General features: G+C 44.7%; 1 protein-coding gene across 6 annotated transcripts in view; it reads left to right on the forward strand.

Moving 5' to 3' along the window:
* kirrel3b (kirre like nephrin family adhesion molecule 3b) overlaps positions 1 to 13110 on the forward strand; it is a 145584-nt gene that overhangs the window by 107415 nt on the left and 25059 nt on the right. For 4 of the 6 annotated variants that reach the window (XM_029001654.1, XM_029001657.1, XM_029001655.1 and 1 more), the window contains exons 4-5: positions 335 to 492; positions 6855 to 7044. In XM_029001654.1, the coding sequence (XP_028857487.1) occupies positions 335 to 492; positions 6855 to 7044 (348 nt within the window). The remainder of the gene's footprint in view (positions 1 to 334; positions 493 to 6854; positions 7045 to 13110) is intronic. The other 2 variants (XM_029001656.1, XM_029001659.1) reach the window with 1 other exon arrangement.

Genomic DNA, 13110 nt, shown 5'->3' on the forward strand with positions numbered 1-13110 from the left:
CATTATCCACCCCCTGAACCACACACACACACACAGACAGTCAGCGCTGCCCGCTTCCATTTCTCGAATCAAACTGATGCATTACATGGGCATTACCTTTATATAACCACAGACTCAACCTTTTGTCTTTCAGAGCACACTGTCTTGTTTTCAGAATGACTGAATTGTTAGGATGCATTATTATTATCATTGCAAGGAAGAATATTATGAATAAACCCTGGACAAAACTACAGTGGCCTGTCAAAACAATACATAATAATACAGAAACCATCACATTTCTGTTGAGAACGAACTTATCTTGACTCTTGAACTGTACTTGACCCTTTCTCCACAGTTCCACCTGAGGACCCTGTGATCAATGGTGGCCCTGTTGTGAGTTTAAGAGCCGGAGACCCCCTGAACCTCACCTGCCACGCTGACAACGCCAAACCGGCCGCCACCATCATCTGGATCCGCAACGGAGAGGTTCTCAATGGGGCGATGTACTCAAGGGTGAGGACTGTTCTCCATCACGTTTTATTCCTCTTAACAACCAAAGTGCATAGACCGTTGTTGGATAATTCATGGCTCATCGCTTTGAGAAAGTCATCTGTCCGATATGTCTTCCCAAAAGTTTGATTTGAATGGCCACTTCCAGCACACATGCCATCTGTGCTGGTGATTACATAGACCATCTGCAACCATTCGCTCCCATATTTAGCCTCATTTGATTGGAGTCAAATCCCTGGAAAATCTCAGGGCTTCCACCAGGAGATATTTGTCCTCCTTAGCCTGGAAAATGCATCAGAGCAAACAAGCAGATTGGTAGGTGATGAGCCCATCCATGTGCCCTGCTAAAATTTGCCATCTCCTGTGCATCAGCTGTCATCTGTGCTGCTGCAGACGGATACAGACAGACCTGCTCAGCCAGTTACAAAGCCAGTCAGGCAGACAGGGCCTTAGCTAAAGTCATGAAGATTTTCGACAGTGACGAGTTGTTTAAATAGTCTTTATTCAAGAACAAATAGAAACTGCAGCCATGCAGCCTTCCCTCCAAAAGCCCAGGAGAACAAAGAAAAATCATTTTTTTAATTATCCTGGGCAATCTGAAACTCCTGGACTAATATCACTTGATAGTTTATGGGAGATGAAAGTCCCATCAGAGGACATACCTAGTTAACGTCAGGTTTTCTGGTTATTAACAGGAATGTGGTATACCATGATGAAAATGAATATGTATGTACTGTTTGATGTCTCTGTAACCAGCAATTTGTAACATGCGTATGAGTGAATAGCGAGAGTGTAGTTTATAACTCTTATATCACTTTCTTTATATGAGCATCAAAATGAACTCATTAGCAGTCAATAGGTCAAGGGGTGGAACAATGCTGGCTCTCCCTGCAGCTCAACACTCTAATACAGACATTGGCTAAGGCCTCAGCATGCGGTGTGGTCTTTCTGCAGATAAAGTTGGCATCCCATTGCCAACATATCAGAATAAAAAAAGATTTGAGGCAAGAGAGAACAGCAGAACAGAAAAACAGCTAGAGGAATGGCAGAAGAAGAACCAGAAAGACCAGAACCTTACATTTGTACATGATAATCTGATTAAGGTTAAATCCAGCACCTGAACATTTTTTCAAGACATCTGTATGAATGAGTGTGAATGAAATGTATCTAATTTTTCTCTTTCATGTTGCTTGTAATGGTTTCAGAACTTGTACTTCTACGTATTCTGATTTAATCAAATTTATAATAATTGTGGATAACCTCTGGTGACGCCCTTATTACTAAAATTACCACGAGGCTTTCTCGGCGGACGAGTCATGAAACACGTGGAATTATTAATAATTTACTAAAAACCACGTGCTTATGAATCAATTCACAAAATACATTTGAGCTCAATTTACACTACACATTCATGTGAACCTCCCTAAGGATGAAGACCTTTTGGGGTCCGATTTTTTTTTTTTATTTCTGGCCGGTAAATGCCAGTGTTTGAACCTGGGAAAAGCAAAGCAGATCTCCTTTCCAATATGCCAGTCGCCAAAGGCATTGCTAATTAGAAGTGGGAGCGGATGACAAGAACTCACTTCCCGTCTTTGATGTTGCAACGATGTTCCGCGATTTAGAACATCAGTGTGATCAGTTAAGACGCAAGCATTCAAGGCACAGCAGTATTCCCACCATCACTTCCCAGTGGTTCTTACATGGTCTGCTGCAGCCCAGCGGCTCTTTAATGGAGAATGTTCACTGGTCATCTACTATTTATGCACTGTGATGCATAATGTCTTTTTTTTCCCAGAATTGCTAGTATATTCTTAGAATCATTCAGTATTCCTCTAATAGCACAAAATTTGACCTACAGAGATGCTTGATGTCAGTACATTTTTATTGAGTAGGGTGGTAGTAGCCTAGTGGGTAACACACTCGCCTATGAACCAGAAGACCCGGGTTCGAATCCCACTTACTACCATTGTGTCCCTGAGCAAGACACTTAACCCTAAGTTGCTCCAGGGAGACTGTCCCTGTAACTACTGATTGTAAGTCGCTCTGGATAAGGGCGTCTGATAAATGCTGTAAATGCCCTGATAAATGCTGTAAATGAGTAGGTTGGAGAGAGTTTTCTCTTCTGCTCTGCATGAGGACCTAATGAAAACTTCATAAAAACATTCCAAAATGTATATGCAAATTATTTTCTACAAATCAAACTGTACTCACAGAATCAGCAATGATAAATGATTCAGAAGAGAGATGCAAACTGACAATTGACGAAAGATTAGGATTAAAAATGAGGATGGACCTGGCTGATGATGAAGATAAAGGACAGGTTAGGTTTGGCCCGGGCTGAACATCTTCTGTCTGTACTCTTCTGTCTTAAACAAAAACTCAGCTTTGGGCATCTTCAATAATAGATATGTTTACACTTTTCTCTTGCTTAATAATTCACACAGTGACTAAAAAAGGTGTTTTTTGTTCTTTTGAACATGAATGAGGTGATGTAAGATCATCATCACAACCTTCACAATGTCTCCTTTTGTTCCCTCATCTGGTCAGGCGCCATGGTTTTAATGCCAAGATAAGTAGATAAATAGGCTGTATTTTGGTTATGAATTACTACAGTGAATAAGAGAAAGCTAGGCATCATTCATAGCCACTTAATGCAGCCTGGTAATACTAATGTACATCTGTGGAGGCGGCTGGAGTTGTGACTGACAGAGACCCCCCCAATAGCGAATCCCTTTTTAGCCCGTGTTTATCGACTATTCTCTGCTAAAGCAATGCGAGAGCGAATGAGACAAGAAGCACACATTCACAATTTGCTGCAATTTGCCAACTCTCACACAGCTAGGAACAGTGGGCCATTAGAACACTTGTGAAGATGGGAAAGTGATGTTGTGCAAGACGAGCTCCTATGCAAACACCTGTTCTCATGCGTGAATATGGCTCTCATTCATTCTTTGAGGAATAAACACTGCGTATTGGGTAACGCAGGTGCCGCTAAGTGGTTTTCAGCGTGTGTCCGCATATCACAGATGTTCACTTAAGAGCACGGGCCGTCTTTGCCTTCTAAAGCATCCCGATTGTCGCGATCAAGAGAGCATTGCTTGCTTATCACTGCCAAGTAGATTAATTTTCCTCTTCGCCTTTTTCTCCCCCGCTCCACCCCCACAGTCGTTCAAAGCCGCTTTCTTTATCTGTCTTTTAAATGTCATTATTTTCCTCCAAACATTTCTCATCTCTGCAAAGTTTCTCCGGCATGATTAAAGATGTGTCTTTAAACAGCCAGAAAGAGTTGCTGCAGTAATTAACTCGAGAAAATCGAGACGCTGTGACACTTTTTCCATGCTAGCCAGACAGGTAAACCAGGGAAAGGCAGAATACAAACATCATAAGATGGTTCTTTTCTTTCTTTATGGACAACACCTGGTGCTTTTGCCTTTCTAATTAACCTAGCTGGCTTTGCTGAAAATGATAAATGGAACAAGCAATGGAAGTATAGGTAAGTCAAATATGCATTTTTAATTACCTGAACCGAGAAATGAAAGAATTTCAACTGGACTGGAGGAGCCGGGATTAGGCGGGTTAATCAAAGATTGCCTCTGTAACCCTGAGGGAACGAATAATTATCTAACTTTCTTTTTGTATAATAAAAAAAAGTAAGAAAAAAAACAACAAAGCCAAGCCACCTTTATCACTGCCTGTGTGAAATTAATAATATGGAATGGCCAAAATTAAAATGGCTGCAGTTGACGTAACCCCCCAGATGACAGTGCATGTTTGGACATATCTGAGATTAACAGTTGAATATTAATTTCGACCAAATTATGAAACATCGGCATCAAGGCCAATCAGCAATTTGCTTCTAGATTTTTTCGTAAACGTCCCCCTGTATGTGGACTTGAAGATGAGCAAACCAGTTTCCGATACTGTGTTGTAACCAAAAAGCCCAGACGGGTGTCAAAAAATGTTATATTTACAACTACAGATGGACAGAGAGTACAGATCTAGACAAAGATTTTGTTTCAGCCGAACAGTGCAGCACATGATTGCAGATGATTCTTGGGTTCTTGTTGAGCTCCTTCAGAACAAGATGTTCAAGTTGGTTTCCTCTGGGTGCTGTTTTTCTTTTCACAATGCTAGAATCTTCAGGTTATCAGAATATTAAGGTGTATATTCGCTTGTGATGGACTAGCGTTTTGTCCAGGGGTTATTCCTGTCTTGCAGCTATAGACTACTGGAATAGAGTAGAACAGATGGATGGATGGGTGGATGGTAACATATTACATATAATATGTATTGCTCGCTTGTACACATTTGGCCTCAACCCCGTTTTTTTTTTTGTTCATTCCTTTGTCTTCCACCAAAGAAATAGACATTTTCCTGACAGCCCGATATGAGAATAATTATCTACTTGTAATTTGAGGCTATTTTAAGACAGGCTGGATGCTGAGGCCTGCTCTTTCGGGGCTTGTTCAAGATTAATGACTTCAGACAGGTCTGAAGCAAAGAGAGAAACAATCCTGATTGTGTCAGGAAGAATATTACGTTGACACATCCCTGAGATGACAGCTTATGCGTTCTGGGTTTGATTGGAACGGTTTCCAACCAGCCACACCGCTGAAGTCTGCCCACACTGATAGCCTGGAGGCTCCACAGAGGTCCATGCTGTAATTTTTGTTTTTATTGTTATAGCAGTGTCAGTCAATTAAAATTTATCAAATTATTTGCAGACGTTTCATGACTTAATTACTTGGGGCTGTGGTGGCCTAGCGGTTAAGGAATCAGACCCGTATTCGGAAGGTTGCCTGTTCAAATCCTGAACCGCAAAGGTGCCACTGAGGTGCCACTGAGCAAAGCACCGTCCCCACACACTGCTCCCCGGGCGCCTGTCATGGCTGCCCACTGCTCACCAAGGGTGATGGTTAAAAGCAGAGGACACATTTTGTTGTGTCACCGTGTGCTGTTCTTCACAATGACAGGAGCTTCACTTTTACTTTAATCACAATTTACGGCTTTAGTAATTGTTAAATGTTAAGACTAACGTTTGCTGTAACTTTTTTAAACTATGACTGACACAAGTATGGGGAAGAGGGAGAAGTTATGTGGAGATGGGTCATCTCGTTCGTAAAATTCTCTAATTTAAATGTTTTTTTTTACGGTTTCTAGGGTTCTTAGGAAACACTTTTGTTTGACAAACAATGCAACATCTGATGAAGAATACAATTAAGGTTAATTATGTCCTCACCTGCTATGATAGAATGGGAGATATTCTGTGCAGCGTCTAGATTGCTCTAAATCACCGCACTGGAGTTAGCCTACACTACAGCACGACACTACTCTCAGCAAGGTTCCTTTAGGTGGGACGCTAAGCACAAGGTTTCATTACAATTTAAAAAAAAAATGAAAAAAGAACAAAGAAAAATGAGCCGGTAATTACAGCTATTAGCAATCAGTCTGTCAATAGCCCGCGCAGCGACAAGCACAATTATCATCATCCAACCATTCCGGCCGATAAAATGCATTTATATATAATTTTATCTCTAGTGCACAGCCAAGATGATGGTAATATATGATCTTGTGCTGAACTAATGTCACAGGCCTCCGACGAGGTCTCACCATCCCTCCCACGCTGATCATAACCACTGGGTCAAGATGCATTCGAAAGAAACCTTTGGCAAGCCGTCTTATTCGAGCTGTGCCCTCACCTTCAAAATGCGCAGCGGGATTTCACAGATGATTTAAGCAACGTTCACCACCCCCAATTAGGCAAAACAGTCGAGTAGAAAAGCCCAAATCAGAATCTCTTTAGCATGCTAAGGCTTAATATCTGTGCACTGCTCTTTTAGCAAGCGTATGAGTGACGCAGTGGAGAAGAGTGATAAATATCTGTTTGCTTAAACAGAAAATCCCAGCCACCGTGGCTTAGATGTTTTGTTTTTTTTGTTTTTTTTTTACACTTAAAGCGTGGCATCTCTTGAGGTGGGGGGGTTGCGGAGCATCTCTCCGGACTCAGCGGTAGGCCGCAGCACGACTTCTGCTGGCTCGGCCAATTTGTTCTGGTGGGTGAGCTCGTTCTGACGCACGGCGGTTAGCATCTTCTGCGAGTCGTCCCGATGCGGCGGAGCGAGCAGATTCTGTCGAGCGCTTCCAGATGGCGCCCACGGTGCGTGGAGAGCTCCGACGCAGCTCCGAAGTCTGAACGCAGAAGAGAAGATTGATTTCCTTTGTGCTATATGACAAGCCGTGCACAGGAGCACAGCTCCCAAGACTTACAAAAATGTGTTTTCCCCGAGATCAATCAGGAGCAGATGTGCTTGTCTCCATTGTCTCCATGAGCATCCATCCGAAATGACATCATTTCTTTTCTCCAGTGCAAGTCCCGCCCTGACCTGTGTCCGTCTCTCCACCAGACGCTGCTGCGGGACATGCGGCGTGAGAACACCGTCAGCACCCTGTACATATCGCCCTCCAACATCGAGAGCGGACAGCAGATCACCTGCCGGGCCTCCAACAAGGCCGTGCCCAACGGCAAAGAGACCAGCGTCACAATAGACATCCAGCGTGAGTACTTTACCCTGCGTTTACTGGCCCCTTTATTAGAAATGCCCCGGCTTCCACTCTGCTCGGTTTATGACCACAAGACCATTGCAGGTGAGGGGTACAATAAAATGAGGGGTACAATAAATCAATAATAATTGGTACTACTATCATCTTAAATGCTGTTTATATGAAGTTTAATATCGTGTAAAGTTTAAAATGGGAGGAGCCCAATGATTTGCAGCTGTCATGCACACCTTCCTTCTGAAGGAATTAGACCCAAAAAAAGGGTTAAATATGTTTGTTGGTATATAAACCACCTTTGACCATCGGGGCAGTGGTAGCCTAGTGGTTAAGGAAGCGGCCCGGTGAACAGGTTGCCGGTTCGAATCCCGATCCACCAAGGTGCCACTGAGCAAAGCGCCGTCCCCACACACTGCTCCCCGGGCGCCTGTCATGGCTGCCCACTGCTCACCAAGGGTGATGGTTAAAAGCAGAGGACACGTTTCATTGTGTCACCGTGTGCTGTGCTGCAGTGTTTCACAATGATAATCACTTTACATTCACTTTCACTTTCCTGTTTCAGCATAAAAAAGATTGAGATGAAGACAGAAAATAGTACAAAAAAAGGGAGAATAACTAAGAAAAAGGGAGGTCACTAGACTAACAAATTCTACTTTGGACGTATCAACTATATGAATGCTTTAAGATGTATTTTGTATCACTGCCTTTCCAGTGCCATTTTTTTAACAAAGAAAAACTTTGAATTCAGAATATCCTTGAAGTTAAAGACAGCCCTCTGATATGTAACAATGCAGGATGGCGGGATAAAGAAGTTCTGACTTCTGAGCAGGCGTAATAATGTATATTACCGGCTCCGATAGTTCTTTCGAAATAGATGTAGTTTTCATTCCAGAGACTGCCTCGAGTTTCCAACGCACATCGCCCTGAGTGGAAACATTAGTGGGCGTGCTCCTCTGGAAATCACTCCTTTTTTCTTCCCTTCCCCTTTTGTGCAAATGCTTCTTCTCTGCATTGTGCACCTGCCTCACTCTTTTATTCCCACTGCTTCACCTTCAGTCATCTCGATGAGGGCTCTGCCGCGGAATGGGGAAAGTAAGCCCGGCCCGTGAAACCGCATTGAGGCTCAATCTTTTTCCGTAAAAAAAATTATAAAAAACTTCCGTTGTGGCCAAGGAATTCTGAACAAAGGGATTTTGCATCACTTGCAGTGCCCCTCAATGCCATTAACTATGACTAATAACAGAGAAAATGCTATTTAGAGGTTGACATTACTGTTGACAGCTCCGTTCTTTGTATTATGTGCACCACGTTATGCAGTTTCCTGTTATGTAAAATGTCGGGCGGGAGCGTGCCGTTCGCAAGATGACTGTGCGGCGCGTGGTAACGAAGAGCCGCGCCTGCGACGGGCGGGGTCGCGCTGCTCTGCGCCGCCACAGTTGGCCTCATCGACAATGACACAAGCAAGCGGCGCTTGAGAGCGCGCCATATTGAAAACTCCCAGGCGGCGCGGCGGTACCTCCGGGCGGGCAACTGGAGAGAAATCAACTTTCCTCCGTGCGCCGAACAAATGAATACCAGCAGGGCGTTAGCTCCCGCTTTTTTTTCCGACCTCTCCCCTCGCGTTGTGCCCCGGCCCCCGAGGACGCAGCGCTCGCCTCGCCGCTCGGCTCCTCGCCCGCTAATTAAACCGCACTGTAATTGAACCCTGGATTCCGTTCACGCAGGGCGCAAACGTGCTCAGTGCCATCGCACTCCGGTCGGAGCGATGGCGGAGTTCCTGTCTCGGCGCTCGGGGGGCCGAGAGAGGCGCGAAGACGCGAACAGGCCGTACGCTCGTCTCCTCCGCCACCAGCGACAGGGCTGCTGAGGCTGCACAATGCCTTATGCTCGGCCCGTTTGGCCTTAGGGGTGAGTCTGGGACCGGGGTAAAGTTTTGCTCTGCACGCAAGCACACAAACAGGTGTGGCATGAATAAGTGATGGCGGAGGCCGGCGGGGTGTAGAGGGGCCAAGGCTTGCGGCTCCGGCGCAGGAGCCACGACTGCACCGTCCTCTCAAGGCCCGCGCGCCTCGCGCCTCGGCAGACGTTAATATTGATGAGAGACAGCTGTCGGCCTGCGCCGGGCCGAAAACAGCTGGGAGAGCGAGGGATGGATGGAGGGAGGGAGGGAGGGAGAGAAGACGCTGCAGCTGTGATGAATGGGGGATTCGGGGCGGCCTTGGGCGAGCGTTGCGTTCCTCTTAGCGCTTGTTGTGTAGCCGAGCTGAATACACAAAGCGCACAGGCCTACCCTTCACGTACGGCCGCCGCAGGCTGTCCTTCTGAGGCACACACCCCCACACGCACAGAGCAGCCTTTGAAGTGAGCATAATTAAGCTTTTAACAAGAAGAAACTGGGCCGGCCTAATCAAAGCACTCAAATTTAGTGACATGGAGAGAATGACGGCTTCTTAAATGTATTTATTTATTTATTTATTTTTTACTTTACGGATGACTGCCTGTCATCTGTCGTCTCAGCACATCACTAACTTAAAACCAGACCTTCAGCCGCTTCCCGAGCGTGTAATGAGTCAACATCAGGAACAGAACAGGTGAAGGCCGGAAAGTAAAAAATGTCTCCATTAAATACAATTCCCTAATACTACGATCGACATTCTTCAAATGGATTCATATCTTTGCAGGTGGTCTAAGAATTCTGATCTTTATTCTGCTCCGTATTATTCTCTACTTGCCCTCCTGTGTCATAGAGCAGAACGGATAGAGAAGCAGGGCAGATTTTTAGCCCTCTACAACATAACAAAGCTTAGAACGTATTCTTAAAACGCACAGATAATGATGAAAGAATGGGAAAAATTAAATAATGTAAAGTTCCACTTGAGTTTACACACAATTCCTTGGACGTGTTCCAGCCTATTCCCTGCAATCCTGAACTGGGCAAGCAGGTACACATGATGGTCTGATGGGTCCATAAATGTCACTTACATTGCGAATGGTTATGAAGTTTTTCCAGTATACACTACATAGCACAAGAGGTACACAGGCTGATATATTTGTTGGTGAAACAGATAAAGATTTGAGCATCTCGGTAACTTCAGTTGGTATGGAGATGCTCACCTCTTCTTATCATGGAAAGGCCTTGGAGAAAATGTTTAGACTCGCCGTCCTTTAGACTTGTGATCAATCAAAAGGTTAAGCTCTTGCGCTATTTATTCCTTTCTTTTTTTTCTGGACAGGAAGAGAGAGATGAGGCAGAGGGACACGTAGCCATGGGTCCTGTCCTAGTTTATGGCATTTCTTCCTGGCTGTGTGGAAATTTCCCGGGAGCGTTCAATATTAGGAAGGGCTGTGATTTATTTATGTAGCTGAATGGAAGGCACTTACTCGCCAAGCGCAGCGAGGAGGGAGCTGCTAGTGATCCGCTGTCACAAAGATAGCGCCATGATATCCACAGGATGGGAGTGCAGATTCGTGCTGCGTGTGGGTGTGTGTAAATGACAGCGGGGAATCGTGCATTTGTCCGCTCCTGCTTGTGCATGCAAGCCCTATTAAACGATTGCCGCTCCACATCCAAAGTTGACTAATTGACCGCTGGGCTCAATGTGATAATGTCAGAAGCAACAAAAGTAATTAAAAACCCTTGCCTCTTTTTTTTTTTCTTTTTTTTTTTCGACCAATTTGGATAATTCCTATTCTGCACATTTTTCATCTTGAAGCCCTTTTTCTCAGCGACTGAAAGCCGACCAAATTACAGTAATCAACACATTCCCCTACACGTCACTTTTCAGCTCAGGCCTGTCAAAGGCAGTGAATCCCGTGGTCCGGCTTTCCTCCTTTATTATTACAACGCTCGCGAATTAGATTCACCTCAGCTTTTCATCGACGAACACAAACCCTTTACAATGCTATCTGACCCGGGGTTAAGCGAATTAGCATCGAAAGATGACATTTACTGAGCTTCCAAATTAGCCACCGAATATAAAGCATATATCTGGTCCTCTGTGTAGGTAATCCACAAGCGCTAGAGGTGCAAGTTTGTGCCTCAAATAATTATTTTTTAAATCTGTTACTGTATTATACCAATGCTATGCTAGCATGATGTTGTGTCCCTCTGGGTGATTTTTAAACTACTTCATTGACAATAAAGAACTTTCAACATGCATACACTTTGAAGAAGATTATAGCCAGATACAATATTGAATGTCTAAAATGTAATATTTCAGAAATTATGTTGTGATTATGACCATGCTAATGTACCACGTTTAGCTTTAACGCTACACTTGCCTAATTCAAAAATCAGCGAAAGGCTTCCCAACTCGCAGCAAAAGGCCACTGACAATGGTGCACTCCAGAGAAAAGATGAAGGGAAGGAGTCTCTTAATGCATGAATAGCAATAAGGTCGTCAAATAAGCCAACAAAAGCCCTGCCACTTACGCGGAATAATTTATGCGCAGAATGCACGCTTGCAGAGGAGCTAGGTGCACGCTTTGTGTCTCCTCATCATCTCCCCCCTTTTCAAAGCAGTTAGGACTCTTCGCTTTGATGTAGGCACCTATTTTCCGTGCCACTTACTGCACAATGCACTGTGGTTGAACTCCAGTGGAAGGAGGCTGGCGCACATAAACAAAGCTTCCTGCTATCACAAACCTAAAAGTAAATGTACAGTAGTCTTATGTTTGGCTTATATTTACTAGGAGCGTCAAATGGTACTCCAAATGGAATCAATATTTATTTTAATGTATGACTAATTTATTCAGCGTGACTGTCATCTGGCTTTTGGTGACGATAAGTGGTGATAATATGAACTATCTAACTTGACTGACAACTTTAAACGTTTAAACGTCAGCTGTCAGCCAGCGCCCTCTACTGGCACTTTCTTATTTTGACATTTTGGTTTGTCCTATACAAATCAGCATGCAGGGGACATCTTTTCTTCCCTCCCACTGCATCCATCATCCATCTCCAGTTGCACAGTGGGCCAGTCGGAACTCGAGTGGCCATCCTAAAGGGATTTAGACATGGATTCTACTCGGAGGAAACACAAGCCCCATCCTTCAACAAGAAAGAGCTCAGACCTGGAGGCACATCCTTCTGGAAAACAGCTGGCAACAGTGACCCGGAGAGCCGGAAATTGAGCTTTAAGAAAGGGAAGAAAGCAATTTTCATTGGCAACATCTCGACAACTCTGGAGAAGTTGGCCAATTGTTCAGGAACGCCATCTGGTTCCCTCTTTGAACTCCCGATCAAAAGCTGTCAGCACGATACATGCCTTTTTCTTTTTTCTTCTGTTCTTTTTTTTTTTTTTTTTTTTTTTCAACCTCCCCCCAATCCCATCCCATTGTTGCCTCGCGTGTCACATCCAACTCCATGCTCGGAGCCCTCACTGTTCCTCCAGATGAATCAGAGGAATTAGCAGCCTTGCATATTGATGGCCTGTCGCATGAGGCACGCCGACTCATACATTTATACATCAGAGTGACAAACAGACTTCTTTATTAAGTGACTGTCTGTCAACCAGGCAAGGGTCAGCGGGGCTCTTACGTGCCGTCTGAGATCTGCCCTCTGTGCCTCTTCCTCTGGGTACCGGACAGTCATCGTCCCCTATCTTTATGCTCCTCTGGGAACAGCCATCAATTTCCAAGAGCCAAGAAGTCATCCAGCTCATTACTTAAGAATAAGATAATGGCATTTTGCCACAACTTTTCTTGAGTGAGTGGCACATTTCCCACCCAGCAAGGGTCACTGTTAAAAGACTGGCATGGACTTGAAAGTGTCCTCGGGTCTCATCACTTCTAAAAAAGTTGCTAATGAGAAGAGCTGCCCTTAAATCACCATGGCAGCCTCGTCGTTGCATATGAACATCAAGGTGGGCATCGGTGGGAGACAGAAGAAAAGAGGGCTGAGCAGGATTACACACTCTGTGGGGATCCCACGTGACCGCACCCGCTCAGCCTGCCCACCTCTTTTGTTCGCCCAATTAGCCGCTAGCCACCCTGCTGGTACCTGGCCGGCTGGTATCTGGCCACAGTTGGCGCGTGACTCTGCATCCCTCTGGCAGGCAGGGACCT

This window comes from Denticeps clupeoides, chromosome 13, assembly GCF_900700375.1.
Source record: "Denticeps clupeoides chromosome 13, fDenClu1.1, whole genome shotgun sequence".
NCBI classification, from domain to species: domain Eukaryota; kingdom Metazoa; phylum Chordata; class Actinopteri; order Clupeiformes; family Denticipitidae; genus Denticeps; species Denticeps clupeoides.